The following is a 19,480-nucleotide window of genomic DNA, read 5'->3' as shown; positions in this document are numbered from 1 at the left end:
TAAACATGCTAGGTGCGTTTTCAAAACGAAACCACACCAACTAAATTGCCGCAAACGGACCCTAAGGGTTTGTTGTTATTGTATTTAAAAAAATATAAAATTAACATTTTTTATTGAAATAATTAAATTAGAATAAAACCATGGCAGATTTTCCCCATTATTTTTTAATCTCCGTTTTTATATATCCTCCGCTTCCCCCTTAACTCCTTACCGCGAAGCCCTTTCCTCAACGTTCAAAAACCCTGTCTTCCTTGTCTTTAATCCGCCATGAGATCCTCTTCTTCATCATCCGCTTCATCGTTCTCGGCGAAGAGGAGGAAACCCAACCCTAAAACCTCGTTCCAGAGATCTTCCTTTACTGATTTCGGAAGCTACATGGCGGAGAAGAATCGCAAGCTTAGGTCTCAATTTGAAGAGGAAGCTTCGAGTTCCTCAATCTTGAACTGCGAGGCCTCGTCTTCTGGGAAAGGCAAGGGCATCTTCCACGGCGTCTCTATCTTTGTCGATGGGCACACTGTTCCATCCAGCCAGGTTATTTTTGCCGCTATTCTATTCATTCTCCTCTCTTATTTGGAACATCTTTCTTTATTTAAATTATGAATTGGATTATTTGGACGTTTGTTTCTCTAGGAACTTAGGGTTTATATGCTGAGGCATGGAGGGCGACTCGAGAACTACTTCTCAAGGTCACGTGTGAGCCATATCATATGTAGCAATCTTCCTGATAGCAAAATGAGGAATTTTAGGTTAGTAGATTAAAGCGTTGTGGAAAATTATGTATGAATTGGGTTTTCTGGTTTTAGTTCTCTTATTGTATTTGTTAGGGCGTTCAGCCGAGGTTTGCCGGTCTTGAGACCAGCATGGGTGGTGGATTCTGTCGCTGCAAACAAACTTTTGAACTGTACGTGTTTTCTTCTACTAGGCTATCTGTGTCTTTCTAGTGCATTTTTCTCTTGGAGAAACACATGTTTTTTTTTAAAAAATATGGAGGAAGCCATTCATTTCATAAGAAACATGCTGCAAACATGGTTATGTTTTCTTAGATGGTTTTTTCCATCTCAAAGCTTCTTTAAATTATCATCTCTTGGAGAAACATCCTGCATGCATTGCTTCAAACATATTTATCTAAGTGATTGTAATTGTGAAAATGTGAACTGCTTTAATTTTGATATCCACAGTAGAATTTCTGTTTGCTTATCTTCTTATGTTGGTTCAGTATAGTAGTGGAAATTACTCTGTATGAACATATCTCTTGAAAAATGTTGATTGCGGTGACAAGAACATGCAGTTTATCTTTACTTTAGGAGCTCCCTATATATGTTTGCATTTTTTTTTTGGGCTTTAATGTTGAGCTCCTTGTTTTCATGTACTCCTGAAGGGTCACCCTACCAAATTGTTGAGCAATCAAGTGAAATATATAAACAGACGAAGTTGTCTGCTTTTCTTAGATGCAAAAACATCTCAAGTATTAAAGATGCTGAAGTCTCTTCTGATCCCAATGATGAAGTGGATCCGGAATACTTGGAGAAATCTGAGGGCACACCTTTACCACTAGAAAGTAAAGTTTTTGATCAACCCATCCAAGTAAATGATGAATTTGGGCTTGAGAAAGGTGCACAGTTTACTACTTTGTTGGGTGAGGGAACTGAAGTAGAGGCATCTAATGCAACTTCAACTCAGCTTTCCATTCACCTCAGCAGTCGAATTGATGATGTAAGTGTTGATGCCGTAAGTTCTGAAGAACCTACTAATCCAAAATGCCTACAAGCTTCTGATGTCCATCATTCAACCCTTACCGATCCAGATTTTGTGGAAAACTACTTCAAGGTAAAATTTTTGGAATCGTTTATCGTTTTAACATCTAAATATTTTAGCAATTCCAAGTAGTTGGGATAATGCTAGTGTCATTGATCATGATGAGTTATTTCTCAAATTGTAATTCACAACATAGCTTATCGGAAGGAAATACTTTGATTATTGAAAGTTTGTATGCCAACATACAGTCTACCGAGCTTCAAAAAGTTCCCTGAAAACCCACTATTTGACTTTTTTCTGGATGCAAACTGGTTAGCTTGAAATTTTGTAAATTTGTTAAGGGTTATTGACAGTTTCTTACGATATCTAGGTTCTCACTAGGTGTGACTAAGGTTTGAAATTGCAAATCGGTTTTTGAGGTGTTTTCTTTTTGTGTGGGGATGCATAAGTCTCTAAGCATTTCTTGAGATTTGACTTAAATTTGTTCTATTAAATTAATTAAAAATATGAAACGTTAAGTGAAATACTATGGTTAATGTAAAATGTCAATGTAAGATCGTTAAAAGTAATAATAATAATAAAAAAAAAAACACAAACCTTATGTTAGGTAAAAAATGTTTAAGATTTTGATCTTGGTTACTTCCATGGTCTATTTACCAGTCCATTTTCCATGCGAAGAGTCCAACTAATCTCGTTCCTTCTTTCTTCTCACCTCTTGCTAGCATGTAACTTGGTGATGACAGTTGAGATTATGTCAGTTGCTTGAGACTATAGAGAAGCTCCTTCATTTTTATGATGCTGTAGCTATGATGCAATTTAATCACTCACTTCTCATTGGAGTCGACAAAATCTTAGACTTAAGATGCTGTAGAAATCTTCCTTCATATTGTGAGTACTGATTTTTATAGTTCCCTTATATTTTACTTCAAGATGATTAATTATGAAAAGAAAAAATGGCTTTCCTTTTCCATGTTCTTTTGTGATAAGTTGATCCTTTATCACTAAGCTTTGAGGCTTTTCTTTCCCTCTCATCGCCCCTTACCTTCCTCCCCTTGTCGTTATTATTTTGATTATCTCAACCTTTTCCTCTTACTTTTTTAGTTCTTCCTTTACACATGATTTTTCTCTTTGTAACAAAAATAGGCACCTAAGTCTATCTCATTATTTACTTCCTTTGCTATGTTCGTTATAATTGGAAGTTAAATTACTCATTGTCAATGGACCAAATGAAATGAATATTATGTTTGAAACATGGTGAAAAAATAATGATAGAGGAATTCATTTTCCTTTTTTTAACTGAGATTTAATAACCTTTTTTATTAAAAAAGATTGGACCAAAGTGCTTTAAACAGGTAATCCTGGAGGATCAGTGTGGGCCATAACTAGATGGACCATAGTTTGGCTTTGTCAAACTCGGGGCTTGAACGGGCAATGCCTTAGCTTGTAATGTAATAATTCGTATTTATTTGCAGACATGCTTTTATAAATATTCCTTACAGATTCATATATTTATGCAATGTCATGTGTTTTGCATGCATGAGGATGTCGACCTTCAACACTTTTAAAAAATTGGGTGATCTATCCTTTAACATTAGTTGATAACTTAACTGTAAAACATCAATTTAAAATGATGATATGATGTAAGAGGTCACGTGAATCTGTGTTTCAGAAGGCATAGGGAATATAGAGAGGTGATATCTAAGGATCTGAGCATAGTTTTTCTAGTAAATGATCTATAAATTATGGTCACTCAGACTTAACCTTTCTGGCATTTATTTTTTCTAGTGCAAGTGCTGCAAGTTAATCGATTCGAGCCATAATTTTTTAAATCACCCGCTGCTGTATTAAATCAGTTATATTTTGTTGAGTGTGGTTATTTACAAAATCTTATTTTCAATTGGGTCTACATAGTGTTGTGCCAATATAAGGAAACTATAAAACTTTATTTTCTTCCCATCTCGTATTCAGTGAAGTTACAAGATCATATTCCAGATGCATGCTTTTTTAGTAAAATGCATATTTCTTAGTTTTACCGGAAGTTTTTCTTGCCACTTATTGTCAATAATAACTGCTTCGATATTATGGTGAGAATACTTGCCATGTATTTGAATTGTGCTTAGACTTTCAGGTTTCGAATTTGACAGTTGACATATTTTGCTGCCTTCTTTTACCTTTTCACTGAATTTTTTGTACAACAGGAGCTTTGTGTGATGTTTCAAAGCTTTTGTTCTTTCACTTTTTGATAAAATTGCATCATATTTTGCTCAGTTGGTTTGTTTTCTATACATCATTAATGGTGGAAATTTTAATCCTCAACTGTATGTAGGTTGTGCTAATAAAATGTTGTGGATAATTCCATAGTTGTGGATGTGAGATGTATGTAATCAAAGAATGCATTCTGCAACAATTGAAGTTACTGAAAATTACATTGAATGAGATTGGCATTTGTAGAATTACTTTATATAGTATAATCATCCCTCAGCTCAAAGGATATAGTTTTATTTGAGCTTTATTAATGTCATTCAACAAATTTAGAACCATATGAATAGAAATAATTTTTTCCTTGCTCATATTTCAGTCATACACTTTGATTTTCTAGAATGATCCTGAATTTGCCATATTGATTTCATCTTTGGTTAAGGTATTTGGTAAGATAGAAGCAAAAAGAAGCGAAAAATGACTGGACTTCAATTGTAGCATTGCAGCATCTTTATATGGCCTGCCAAACTTTTGTTGCATTTGCTTATAATACACTCAATTTCATTAGATGCACTTCTAATAGTTTATTTATAAAAATTCATTATGCGAGTAATTAGATGTTTGATAAAACTAGAGAGCATGGATATTGTCAGAAGTCTCATACTCCTCAGAACATGTTAACATGCCATAATGCCCTTTTCTAAGATGAATTATGATGTGGCTGATAACCATCATTTTCTGTCTGACCAAGTATGACTCGGTTGGACATACTCAGGCCTTAAAAATTCCTTCAACTTATTGGCATAATAACAGGTGTTGAATGCCTATGTGATTTGCATTTTTGATGAACAATGATTAAATGATTTTAATTTTGTAGGTGCATTGGAAAACATTGATGGGATGCGCTTTTATTTGTTTATATCTCATATACTTCTCTTTTCCCTGGCAGAGAGACTGAAGTTTGCTTCATAAATACAATGTTCCACCAAAGCTTCACCTTATCTATACATAAAAATTTATTTCAAGAAAAGTCAGATAAATTATCTATTGCCTTAGCTTAAGTTTTCTCTGTTTTTTTTGCTAATGGGTCATGATGTTAACTTTGCCAATGCTGGCTTCTTTCCCAGTCCGTGTTATCAAATCTACCAATATGTCTGTTTGTCTGTACTAGATCTTGAAAACAGATGATGCCATGCTGTCAGTTACCGAGGAACTGTACGAGCAGCTTCATGATTTATATGAAACACATGTGACTATTGGGAAGGATATAATAACACTATGTATGTAATGAGTTGTAATCATGATGTAATTTTTGTGAGAAAGTATTTTGAGGTTGGCTTGATCGAAGATGAGGGTGGAAATACCCCAGTCCAAAACTTACATATTTATTTTCCAAAAGCTTAACTATCTGCGAAGAAGAAATATTAATGCATAAACTGCTTTCTTGTGTAGAGTTTTCATGAGAGCTTATTGCTTTTTTAATGTCTTTTAATTCGATGGAGATAAGAGTGAGTTTAGACGTTTAGTTTGGGTAGTACCTCATGATTTTTTTTAATTCATTTGGTAATTTAGTTGTTTTGTTCTTTCTTTTCTGCATTTTTTTTTTTTTGCATTTTCTATGTTTTGAGAAGGCTAGAGATGTTGTAATTGTTCATAGTTTGTCTCAGTTTTTATCTTACTGGAATTCTCGCTTATCTCTATTTCTTGGATTCAGCATTCAAGGCTGCACTTCATTGGGACCTGGAGAAATAGATACCGTAGACGATTTTGTAATACACTTGAGCGAAATTGTAGCAAGGATAATGCTAGTTCCATTTCCACAAATAAATCTTACATTATCCACATTGATATGGTAATCATTCTTCATATATTGTGACATTTTACATTGCTTCAATGGCAGTTTTTGGACTAAAATTTGTTTTTGAAAGAAGTTTTTTAGAATATTTTTTACTTGTGACACTTTTTTCTTGGAATTCAACATTAATAGTTCTCCTGCTTTTCCAGGATTGCTTTTTTGTTTCAGTTATATTAAGAAAGTATCCTGAGCTGATTGATAAGCCAGTCGCTGTTTGCCATTCAAACAATTCTAAAGGAACAGCTGAAATTTCTTCTGCTAATTATCCTGCTCGTGGCTATGGTGATTTTCTGTTCCCAAGTCACTTTCTACGGTTGATCCTCTAATGACTTAGTATTGAGTACTATTTAAATATTATCGTTTAATATATTATCCTTCGTCAGGCATTAGAGCTGGTATGTTTGTACGAGACGCTAAGAATTGCTGCCCTAACCTTTTTGTCTTTCCTTATGATTTTATTGCATATGAAGAGGTGATTATACATTTTTAAAATTTTAATCTGGCTATTTTTCATCAATTTTGCAGCATTAAGTTTGATTAATCTCATTCATATTATTATTTCTTAAATTTATTTTTCTGAGAGCTTGCAGGTTGCTGATCAGTTCCACAGTATATTGCACAAACATTGTAACAATGTTCAGGTTGGAGTCTAATCCCATTTCAAACGCTGTACAATGAAATTGCCTCTTTTTTTAAATGTCCAAATGACATATTTAGCCATTCAAGCATCTTTGTGTGGGAGTTACAAATAGCGCTAGGAAATTATTTCCTGCTTCACTTGGCTTCTTTGCTGCGGATAAAATAAATATTTATGTTTGATATGCAGGCATTAAGCTGTGATGAAGCTTTTCTTGATATTACAGAATGTGATTACGATGACCCTGAGAACTTTGCATCAATGATAAGGAAAGAAATTGTGGAGACCACCCAATGCACAGCAAGTGCTGGGATTGCTGGAAATTTGCTCATTGCTCGCTTAGCTACAAAAATTGCTAAACCAAATGGCCAATGTTTCATTCCCCCTGAAAAAGTAGGTGCTCATGCAACTAATTGGATCTGTTAATTTTACTCGAAGTTTTTATGCCTCGTGGTAACTACTGTTTAATCATATTTGACTGGCAATGTTTCTTGGGCTTCTTTATGGTGACTTATCAGGATCCGATGTCTGTCCCTTGTACCCTCTAGTTTTAGTGAAAACCTCCTTTATGCGTTTTCACAAAAGTTGCACCAGCGTTTCTGAGTCTCCTTAATCACATTCCACAATTAGAAAACAATCTGAGCTCGTTGGTTTAAAAGTTTGTGGAAACCTGCTCACAATTAGAAAGCAATCTGAGCTCGTTGGTTTAAAAGTTTGTGGAAACATGTGATATATTTTTTCGTACTCAATCATATAGTTCAAAAACTTTTGTATGGCAAGAAATGTTGACTGGCATGTTCATAATAGATGTCCATTATGATGCAATATCGAACATACCCAAACATGTTCTGGAATCTTTGAGAGCCACCTGCTTACAAAGCAAGCTGTAAGTTCTTTTTTTTTTTTTTTTACACACACACTCAAGCACACACACTCAAACACACACAAACTGCATATCCTTGAATTTAGGACCTCTCTGTTGAAAGACAGCTCTTAACCACTGTAAGTTCAATTCTCAAGCCCAATCCTCTAAATATTGGGTAAAGTGGGTAAATTCTATAACACACTCGATGCTTAAGTCAAGCCAAATACATGTTAAACCATTGATCCTATCATCCATCAGCAAGTGACAGAGTTGACTCCAAAGCAACCGTGTTCAACCATACAAGCGCCCTTATAATGGGCACTTTTGCAAGATTTCAGTTTCAAATCTAAATAATTTAAATATCCAATGTTCAATGATGCTTTAAGCTTTTAGAGTAACCAGCCATCTAGGACCTCTTTGTTGAAAGACAGCTCTCAACCACTGTAAGTTCAATTCTCAAGCCCAATCCTTTAAATAGTGGGTAAAGTTGATAAATTCTATAACACGATCAATGCTTAAGTCAAGCCAAATACTTGTTAAACCATTGATCCTATCATCCATCAGCAAGTGATGGAGTTGACTCCAATGCAACCGTGTTCAACCATGCAAGTGCCCTTATAATGGGCTTTTTTGCAAGATTTCAGTTTCAAATCGAAATAATTTAAATATCCAATGTTCAATGATGCTTTAAGCTTTTAGAGTAACCAACCATCTAACAACAATCCTTTCTATTAGTTTAACGAAGGTGATAAATTTAAGTTTGTCTAAAGCTCATAAAGAACCAATGCTATGTCAAGTGTATTCACGTGATTAGGCTTAAATAATTTATTTAAGTTAAGGAATGATGTGTGCCCTTTAATTGAGTGATTTGTTGCAAGATGGCCTTATTATATAATGGTTAATGCCAATTCCTACTTGTTCCTCAATTGCTTTATCTATTAGTTGTAAGCCATAAAATGCATTTGATTAGTTACAAAGCTCTATGTTAGTCAATATAAGCTTAAGGTTGACCCCTTATGCAAAATCAGCTAAAAATTATGTGGTCCTCTTGGATGATGTAATCTATGGTTGTTGATAAGAATCTTTTGATCAGGTTGGATTATTTACCTCTATTGCTTAAGTAGACTAGGGCTTATGATAATTTGGTCACTTGATAAAAATATTTTCCATTTTTGTTTTTCTTGATTATCATTCAAGTTGAAAGAATGGACTTTATAATCCTAGTACTCCCACACGCTAAGAAGTAATCATTGAATTTCTCTTTGCAAGCCTTCCATGGTGAGTTCTTAAGCTAGCTTTAGGCAATACCTCACATCATAATGTCGAGCTCTGACACCACTGGACATTGAGAGAGAGATTAAAATTGAGTGGTAAATTTTTATGAGAGTAGATAGCTTCAATAATACTATGGAACTATTTAGCACAAGTGGAATTTGATAAGGAGTACATGAAAGTTAGCTACAAGGCAGAGCAACAACATACATTTCAATTTGGAATTTTTGCAATCGATATAAAAATTCAACTTCAAGAATGAATAGCTGATCCAACCTCGTTCATGTTGTGAGGATGCCTGGCCTTTTTGCTCCAACAGCTTGCCGCACCAATATTTTTGCTTAGGAAGGACTCCAAGGGGGTTGACCTGTGGCTGTAAGTCCTCTCAGCTCTTCTAGTTATCTACTATGGGTGTCCAATATATCGTGCAAGTTTCCAACACTACTTGTTATATGTGGAGCCTGATTGTGATGGTGAGAGCAACCCAACGACTTAAATGACACCCTGCTGCTAGGCACCCAACAGAAAACTCAAGTGTCTCTTTGTTCAAAACACCAATAAACCCAGCGACTGCTAGGCACCCAACAGAGTGTCTCTTTGTTCAAAACACCAATAAACCCAGCGGCCAAGAGGGGTGCAGCCGCGCTCAGATCATTCCCTGGAATAGTACGTCTAGAAACCTAATGCCCGGGGTGGCACCTAGGCACCTGCAACTAACTTTCTGCAGTTTGGTGCTTTATATTGCATCTTTTGTTGCATGGAGGTTGAGTGCAAAGTGTTCGTGCATTGAAGAAAAGATTTCACGATTTCTCTTTTGCAAAAGAAAGAGTGGAGCCACCCGAGTGTTCAAAGTTGTAGAGAGACTTGAGTGTGGTATAATATGTATATATCTTCTCATTTCTTCATTATATATTTCTTGGAGTGGTGTGACTCCGTGATTTTTTCCCGTTCTCGAGTTTTTTCACGTTAAATTTTGGTGTTCTTGTGTTTTCATATTTTATGTGATTTTGTTCTAAGTTTTGTTTTGAATCTTTCGAATCTGTGTTTTATATTTCTTTGTATATTTTTTACCCCAACAAGCTACATCAGAGTTGAATTTTCTGAAGGTTTTTTTATTCGAGTTGGAGCAATTGCAAACGAAGCGAGTTACAAGGTGGAGAAGTTCAATGGCTTTAATTATACTCTCTTGAAAATGCAAATCGAAGATTTGTTGTATAAAAAAATCGTATTTGATTGGAATTACCAAGAAACCAGAATCAATGACTTTTGAAGAATAGAAAGTGCTTGATTGAATAATCTTAGGTCTGATTCGATTTTCACTTTCCTCACCCATTGCTTTCAACATTATGAATGAGAAAACTAAAGTTGATCTAATAGTTGCACTAACATGAATGTACGAGAATCCTCCAACTTCAATAAAAGTTTTTTGATGATGGGATTATTCAATATTATGTTAGTGGATGGTAGTTCAATGGCTGAGCATTTGAATAATTTCAAAACTGGTACTAATCATTTGTGTTATGTTGACATCAAGTTGGTTGACGAGGTCAGGGCATTATTACTCACGTCTTCATTTCAAAACCGTTGGGATGGAATAGTCATTGCGGCGAGTAAGTCTACAAGCTACATTAAGTTAAGCTTTGATGACATTGTTGGGTCAGTCCTGAATGAAGAAGTTCGTAAGAAGGCGACCGGTTCAACTTCAAATTCTGTTATGAATGTTAAAAACTGAGAAAATAATGTTGATAGAAAAATAGACAGGAAAAGATTGTAGTCTAGTAGATGAAATTTTAAGTTATGAAGAGGAAGTGATAGAGGTGAATGTTGGAATTTGGGGAAGAAATGCTACTTCAAGAAGGACAACAAAGATCTAAAGAAAGTTAGTGCTGGAGGTTCAGATAAAAAACTCTACAAATATTCCACAAATAAAATCTAGGTGACTCTCTTGTTTTGTCACTAGTTAGCACTGAATCATGGATAATGGATTCATGTGACTTTTCTCATGCATGTCCCAACGAAGAGGTGTTCCAAATTTACACTTAAAGTGATCTAACAAAGATGTATTTGGGAGATAACAATGTTCACAATATTGTTGGAAATGGTGATGTTGATATCATGTTGTCAAATGGATTAGTCTGAAAGCTTAATGAATTTAGACATTTTTCATGTTTGAAGAGTAATTTGATTTTTGTGGATAAGCTTGCAAGGTCGTGATATGTGACTACGTTTATAGGTTATTCGTGAAAGGTGACCCAAGGGGCAATGATGATATTGTATGCAGATTTAAGAAGAGCCTTTACGGGTTGAAACATGCACCAACTTAGTGGTACATGGGGTTTGATAGATTTATGTCAGACAAGGACTACATGAAGTGTCAGAAATATCCTTGTTGCTTCGTTAAATAATTTGATAATTGCTATACTGTGATTTTTTTGTATGTGAATGACATGCTGATTGTAGGAGCAGATGTGGTGAAAATCAGAGACTTGATGGAGCAATTATCCAGGGAGTGAATTGAAGGATTTATGTCTTAACAAAAAAAGTTTTCGTCATGAGAATTAGTAAGGACATGTGTGCTGGTACTTTAAAGTTGCTTCAGACAGAATATGTTGAGAATGTCTTCCACTTTTTTAATGTCTTAACAAAAAAAGTTTTCGTCATGAGAATCAGTGAGGACATGTGTGCAAGTACTTTAAAGTTGCTTTAGACAGAATATGTTGAGAATGTCTTCCACTTTTTTAATATGAGTGAGTCAACATCAATTTGCACCTTCTTATATTGTCACTTTAAGCTATCCATGGAACAATCACCAAAGTTTGAAGCAAAACAAAAATAGATTAAAACAGTTATGTATACTTTAACAGTTGGCAGTTTGATGAAAGCAATGATATACACAAGGCCAGACATTGCACTTGCAATGGAAGCGATCAATAAGTATATACGCGTAATCCATTCAAACATCATTGAGAGGCGATGAAGTAGATTATCAGATATTTGAGATGAATAGTTAACAAGACACTTTGCAAAGTGTAGAGATTAATCTACTTGGATATATAGATTTAGATCTAACATGAGATGTTGATAATAGAAGAAGTACAATATGTTATCTATTCACTTTGTGGAGCACAACAGTGAGCTTGATTTTCAGGCTGTAGAAGATTGTTGCACTTTCAACTACAAAGGCTGAGTATATTGCTATCACTAAGGCTAGCAAGGATATGATTTAGCTACAGGGTTTTAAGGCAGAACTGTGCAAGAAACAAGGGATTGAAAATGTTTAGAGTGACAGTATGAGTGCCATTCATCTAGCTAAATTATGTCAGGTTAAAACACATTAAGCTAAGATATCACTTAATTCATTCTCTCTTAGAAAATGATCAATTATCTTTAGTGAAGATACACAACTCAAATTCCTGCAAATATGCTTACTAAGATTGTTACAATGAGAAACTGAAGTTATGCTTGGCTTCAGTTAGAGTTCTGGAAGTTTGAGAATGGAGTTGAGCTACACTACAATACATTACTATGGAGATGGTCTAGATCTAAAGGAGAGAAAATGGTTGCAAGTTTCCAAGTGAGAGATTGTTATGTATAGAGTCTGATTGGGGTGGTTGGAGCCCCCCAATGCCTGGATTGTTGCCCTGGTGCTAGTGGGGGCACCTAACAGAAGCCTCTGGAAGTAAGCGTCAGGAAACCTAGCTCTTAGGAGGGGCACAACCACGCTTAGATCATTCCCTGGAATAGTGCGCCCATAAACCCAACGCGTGGTGGTGGCGTGTAGGCTCATATAACTAAATTCAAGTTCGAGACTTCATATTTGGACATTTGCTGCTAGAGAGTTGAGTGAAATGTGCCTGTGTGTTGAAGGAAGGTTTTCACGATTTTCTTTGTGCGAAAGAGAGGGGCGACCTGAGTGTTTCAAGTTGAAGAGAGGCTTTAGTGTGGTGTAATCTGTATATTTCTTCAGTGGATTTTTTGGGATAGTCCACAGAAAATTTGCCCTCAATATTGAAAGGGATTGAAATTTCTAGCTCAAAAATCTAAGCTTTAGTCCAAACTAAGACTAGATTTACCCTATAATGTAGAGGTCGTACTGAGATGAGTTTGAGGCTTTTTGAAGAAATAAAGATAAATATTTGGATGATGGATCCTGAGATTATGAGGTTTTTGATCACTCAGTAATTTCAATGAAAGACCAATTAGACACTCAACATGAGAAACATCCACCACAAATGATCGCGAGGTGAGAAATCCCAATGGAATGGCGATTAGAATAGATGGTAATAAAGGAGTATTCCCAGAGAGGATAACTACTTGATCCAAATTGTTGGGTAGCTGACAAAGTAAATGGCATAAATTGAGTTGCTAACATGTTTGGTGTGTTAAAATGGCTAAAAAATTGAATCAATGGGAGCAAAGTTACTAACAAGAGTAATTGTGAATGAAAAATGCTAGTGACGAGTGAAGTGGTAAATGATTGACCAATGAAATTGTTGGTGATGCCATTTCTGATGATGGTGAGGTAGGCCCAATGCATTGACTCTAGAAGGCACCGGAGTTCATGATGAACTATTGGAATGATTTTGAAACAACCAATTGTAAGAAACAACAAGTAGGATTTTTTCTATGGGGCACACCAGTGATGGAGTTAAAAACTGAGAATAGATGATGGGAAGCTTTGATCGAACGGGGGTGAGAATGAATGTGGGTGATGAGCAGTATGGGAAACCCAAGCATGGAGTGTGAGCGAGTAGAGGTGATGAGGGGCACTTTTGAGGTGACTCAAACAAGATAGGGACATCTGTGACGGAAGTGCAGACCAAGTTTGGCTTAATTGGAAATATGATTTTTATGTAAGAAATTTTTATTTTCATTGGACCATATTTTAGTTCTAAGTTAGGTATAGGTTCGTTCATCACAAACCTGTTTCCTATCCTTTACCCTTCATAGATTTTTTCATGGCCCATTTGGTTAGCACCTTCATGCCTATTTCAATCACCTCCTTGTAGAATCTCTTCCTTGGTATCCGGATGAAACACCAAGCACACAATTATGTAGTGAGAATGGTAATAATGGGCTAACACTCCCATTACTCTTTCAGTGTGAGGGATAAGGACAGAAGAAGTTAAATTAAAATTGCATAATAAAAGGATCTATAGGTTTCTATAAAAAGGCATTTGTCTTTTTTTTTTTAATATGTTAAAAGATCTATATAAAACATAAAATATGGACAACTGATTTTTTTTTTTAATTTTAACAGTATTCTATCAGTTTGTACTTTAGACTTGAGGGACTCATAAGCTATTTACCATAAAAATTATATTGCTGCGAAAATAGGACACTAATGCAGAGGTATATTGTGATAGTGCCTTCATATGCAGGCCTGCAGGCTTACGAATGTGCTACATGAGTACAAATATTGCATTTATTTTCATAACTCTACACCCATACGTTCATGCTCCTAGTTTCTGTGAACATAAATGGAAATGATAATTAGTGTTAGTATAAGAGTAGGCATCATCTTTCTCACCATTATAATGAATGCATCATCCTTTTGTTTTATTTAATTTTAAATGATTATAGTCTTTTTTAATCCTTAATGCTTTCCTTTTCTTCAGGTTGAACATTTCTTAGACGATCTTCCCATCACGACACTTCCAGGTGTTGGGCATGCTTTAGGAGATAAACTGGAAATTAGAAAAATTCGCACTTGTCGCCAGCTACGCTTAGTTCCAAAGGTTATATTTCTCATATTTTTTTCCTTTTTTATGTTTGTGTTTTGGTGAATTTTGTGAAACTGATGTTTGTACATTATGTTGTTTTCATATTTTTATTTCATTTGTTGCATTCTCTCCTGAAAACAACGATCTTTAATACCTTAAATTTCTCTCTGAAATCCATTTTAACCACAAGTTTTATTAGCATAATTGTATAAGTGAAGTTTTGCATGCGGTAGATATTTTTTGTTTGAATATAAACAACATCATTGCCCTTTTTTTATCGACAGTTGAAGCAATAATGAGTTGAAAGGAATTATAAATGTTAAACCATCATGTGAACTCCATATTAAGTGGACATTGAGATTGGTGCAATGCAGGAATGAATAGGATTATTTTCTATACAAAGTTGTCACTGCTATTTGATTTGCCTCTCCCCTATTTTGAAGGAGCAAATAAATGTGATCAACTTTGTTTAGATTTACTCCATTTCATAAATCTTTATAAGCTATTCTCTTGATGCTTTGATTTTGTCTACTCTAAAATCATACATCCTGTATCTGGTATTCTGGCTCTACATTGGTGCCTTCTTTAACATGGTTATAAGAGATTTATTGTGCTAATCGCCTGTTGAATGAATTAAATTTTTTCCTTGGTTAGGAATTTGGCATGATAATGGATACTTATATGTTTATGTCAGCTGTTTGAAAATAATGTTGCAGTTTGAATCAAATAATTTTGATTAAAATTGGGTTCAGTGTCTGTGATGCTAAATTTAAATTGTTGCTCCCTGCTTTTTACTGTTTAAATGATGGAAAATAGGAGCGGTGACTTCATTTTACATTACTACTTGTATCTTGGAGGCATTAAAATGATTGTTTCACTTGTGTGTACAAAGATACAACAAACACACAACCTGAAAGAAATCCAAAGATACAACACTGCAATCGAGAAACCAAGAGAAAACTTCTCATAATAACATAACTATAGCCAAAAGTCCCTCAAAACAACAAAAGAAACTCATAAATAGGTTCCTAATAGAACTAATCTAATTAAAAATAAGATAATAGAAAAGAAATCAGAAAAGAAAGAAAATTTTGGCAGAAATCAGCGATTCAGAGGAATTTTCTATTCAACCAACCACAATCATAGGATTTTTCGCGATCTTGTGGAATCCCACATTGTGCGGTCAATTCCATGGGATTTGGCTGTCACCCATGTCATTCTCCCCCCTGACTAGGAGTGGCTTCTTCATTTATGGAGGCTTCCAAAATCAATTTATATCCACAACAAAGTTATTGTACTGCTGTGGCTAAGGGAGCCCAACTACAAAGTTTATTCTCATGTCAACCCAAGGTAACTTTGAAACATGTATGCTCTTATAAAGTCTACCTTGGTGGAATAAATAATCATCATTCTTCAGCACAATTAGAGTTGAAGCTGTATCTAGGCTAGTAATCTCACAAACCAAATCTCTAACCCTCAAGTGTGTTACATTTTTTTTTGTAATTTCTCATAATTGGTCGGTTTTGTCCCATGGGAGAGCTGGTTTGGCAAAAAAAAAAAAAAAAAAAAAAAAAATTTTGGAATAAAATCTATGGTATGCTGGATTTCTCTTTTTGTTAACCATCCATGAGGTAAGCTGTCATTCAAAATATCCGACAACTCCCATAATAGGGGATGCTCCTTTTCTGGTATCGGCTCCTCAAACTCATTATCTTATCGAACAATGTTAGTCTTGTTAGTGTCCAGGGGCTCAACCTGAATTACTAGTGTCTCTCCGTTGCCAGCTGGAAGTTGATACTCCTCTCTAACGTTTTCCTCATCTCCTGCATCATTCTCCATTTTTTTCAACCACTCTCTATTCAGTAAAGGAGATCATTCTCATGTTTGAGAAATCTAATACAATGTGCACAAAATCATGGCACTTGAAATATTTCCTGGTTGGGATAAATTTGAGTGTTGGTTGACTCCATCTGTTCTCCAATGTAAATTGGTTTCTTCTTTGGTTGGGTTTGCTTGGATGCTCCGCTGCGTGTACTTTTGCTTTTTGATCTTGGGATTGAATTCTGCCTAAAGGTTGATGTGGACCTGATATTATTGTGTTGTCTCTATCCCTTAAAACTAAAATCTTGGGCTCGGCGGGCTCTAATACTAGACAATACCATTTTACAGTTCCAAATGGTGTTTGGGAATATAAAAATGGCATTAGGGAAATTTTAGGATTAATGGGATAGGGAGGACAAATGGTAATCAAAATTCTGACGTGGATGACATCAACACAACAAACCGGAAAGGAAAATAATTGTTTTATTGTTGCGAACAACAGTTTGCTGCAAGTTGGACGATGAAGGAGGTCTCTTTACGGTCCGAGAGATAGAACCACTTTGATTCTATCAGGCTATAAGCACGCCATTTGAAAGAAATCCAAAGATGCAATGCTCCAATATGGAAAACAAGAGAAAACATCTCCAAATAACATAACAATAAGACAAAAGTCCCTCAAAATAGTAAAATAAACATATGAATAGGTTCCTAATAGAATATGCCTTATTTTGAAATAAGAAAATAGGAAAGAAATCAGAAAAAAAATAAAATTTGGGTTGCAATCTGCAATTTGGACGATTTTCTTTTGTGGTTTATTGTGATCGCGAGACTTTCCATAATCCTATGGAATGCCGCGTCGAGGGTTCAATTTCGCGAGCTTTTGTAGAAGTGGAAGCCCCAACGCCACTCTGTGATGCCCATGAACCTTGGCATTGCATCTCTCATCTATCTTTGAACCCTCATGAAGTCACTTCTAATGATTCTGTCCCACATTTTTTGAAACAATTTTGTAAAAAAGTATCTGGGCTAAGGGATTTGTGATGTTCGAAATTTGTTATGAGACAGATCATCGATCATATAAGTATATAAGTCTATCAAGTAACATATGAATAAAGAGTTCGTATGTTGACCCCACTATAAAAATTATCAAAGTATCAATAAGAGAAGAAGTTCTAGTTCACTAAACCGTTAAACCTAGTTTGAAGTTTTAGTTTGTAGATAAAAAGTTCTAAAATCTTATTAGGTTTTGTTAATCTTTGCAAGGATGAAAGCTTTCTGTGACATCGATCGAGTAGCCTCTCAATGTTTTTCCTATGAAATCCACAATATTGTTGACAACCAAGACAAAATCCTCCATAGCTTGTTTGAAGGCCATAAGAAGAGTTAAAAACCATATTATAGTTAGAGAATTTAGCTATGCAGCATTTCCCTTCCAATGAATCCGCTAATCCCTTATCTAGGTTGTAATTTTTAATGACAATATGTTTATTCAATTAGGCTATTGTGTGTTAACCTACTTATTCTACTTGGCAATGATTAGAAGCCCTATATCACAAGGAATTTTAACTTGCTATCAGATTAGAATCGAAGTAAATTAAGACCATAAATGTAACACATCAACATCAAAATTCTAATTTAAGAAAATAGGTGTAGGGAGTAGGGAATGAAATCCATAGAATAAAATAACGAGAAAATCACCTGTTTTACATCACAAGAGCACGGAGACGAGATTATGAGAAAAGAAAGTATGAAAATTGTTATTGTGGATATAAAATGAACTAATGCAAGTAGTATAGAAAACCCAAACCAGAGCTAATCGGCCCTTGCAATACACCGTGATCGTTTCCATTCAATACAAGTTTTTTGCAGGTTTTACTTATATAACTATATTTAATCTCTCACAAACTCTCCAAACTTAACAAAAAACAACCCTAAGAATCTCCACCGAGAAAATTCATTGGAGGAAAAATTTAGCATAACAAACAATTGTACATGAAGATTGATGAGTGTAACGTATAACATTTCATAAGAGAAAAACCTTAGGGTTGATAAAGAGTATTAAATTTGAAGAGAAGCAGCCCTCACAACGATTAAGTGTGCCTTACGTTGTGCTCAAACTCACCTTATATTGCTCTTTTCAAAAATTCTATGAAAAACTTTGCCAATTCAAGCTTAGGCAGTCAGTGCTTAATCACGCTCGTGGTCAACGTAATTTTGCCGAGAACGACATAGTTATGCCAAGACTTGGCGTAATTGTGTCACCTCAACAAAGCACTCAACATAATCACATAAATTTACCTCGTATTGATTGTCCCAAATTTATATATTACTCCCCCTCAATTAATTTCATGTTTAGTTGAGACTCAAATAATATTCTTAGCTCTTATATTTTCTCTAGCAAGATAACATGATAATAAAAGCATGTAAATATCATTTTATGGTTTGATCTTTATTAGTTTATAATAGCCTAACCATTTCTTAAATTCCCCTCTTCTTGTGCCTAAAGAGATGTCAAAACTCTTAATCTGGCGTGATTGAAATTTTTTTATTTTTCAAAGTTATTTTTAAATTAATTAAGAGTCAACTAACAATCCCGAATTACTTATTTTTTTCTGAATATCATTTTCAATCAAAGAGTTTTTTCGTCTTATTAGTTAGAAAATAACTTAAACGTTAATTTTTTATTTTTAGACTCACATCAGCTTTTTTTCCGGTAGATTGGCCGCTTGTATTGTTTTTTTTAGCAAACTTTTCACAATTTTTTATTATTTATTATTTTTTTCATTCTAATTTTTTTTTTCAATTTCAATGAAAATTACTTATCTGATTGAGCACATTCTCGCTATGGATTTTGAATATCTAATCTTCCCTAATATATAATTCACAAATGCTTCTTAGAATGAACTTCACAATACTATATTTCATTGAAATGTCAAAACCCAATTAAATTTGTTTAGTTGAAAATTAATAGGCTTAAAATATCTTTTGTTAACTATTTATGTTTTAATTATACATTTTTAATTATTTTGAGATTTGTTAGGGTTTATGTATAAATTATTAAAATAAATGACTCATTTATTGAGTCACTAATTCTAATTCCTCTTATAATGAGTATGCACAGTTTTAATGAGATTCATAACATGAGTCACTACTGCAAAGTACAATCAACAGCCAAATATTTGAATCACATTCCTTACCAAAACATATTCTTTATCTTATGCATGTCACAAGAAAAATTATAGGAAAAGAAAAGAGGATGATACATAATAGTAAAGAATCTAACACCAGAAATTTAGCATCACAAACAATTGTACATGTAGATTGATGAGTGTAACGTATAACATTTCATAAGA

The 19,480-nt window shown here is 34.6% G+C and overlaps 1 protein-coding gene across 4 annotated transcripts in view; it reads left to right on the top strand.

The window, feature by feature from the left end:
* The first annotated feature begins 223 nt into the window (after positions 1-223).
* LOC110022247 (DNA repair protein REV1) overlaps positions 224-19,480 on the top strand; it is a 181,257-nt gene continuing 162,000 nt past the window's right edge. For 3 of the 4 annotated variants that reach the window (XM_020721093.1, XM_020721101.1, XM_020721114.1), the window contains exons 1-10: positions 224-531; positions 631-746; positions 825-901; positions 1,379-1,827; positions 5,669-5,806; positions 5,959-6,091; positions 6,193-6,281; positions 6,400-6,450; positions 6,636-6,839; positions 14,202-14,321. In XM_020721093.1, coding sequence (XP_020576752.1) covers positions 268-531; positions 631-746; positions 825-901; positions 1,379-1,827; positions 5,669-5,806; positions 5,959-6,091; positions 6,193-6,281; positions 6,400-6,450; positions 6,636-6,839; positions 14,202-14,321 — 1,641 coding nt within the window. In that variant the 5' untranslated portion in view covers positions 224-267. The remainder of the gene's footprint in view (positions 532-630; positions 747-824; positions 902-1,378; positions 1,828-5,668; positions 5,807-5,958; positions 6,092-6,192; positions 6,282-6,399; positions 6,451-6,635; positions 6,840-14,201; positions 14,322-19,480) is intronic. The other variant, XM_020721107.1, reaches the window with a different exon arrangement.

Source organism: Phalaenopsis equestris, unplaced genomic scaffold, assembly GCF_001263595.1.
Source record: "Phalaenopsis equestris unplaced genomic scaffold, ASM126359v1 Scaffold000002, whole genome shotgun sequence".
NCBI lineage: Eukaryota > Viridiplantae > Streptophyta > Magnoliopsida > Asparagales > Orchidaceae > Phalaenopsis > Phalaenopsis equestris.
Note: the sequence above shows the minus strand (reverse complement) of the source record. Positions and strands in the feature narration are given on the sequence as shown.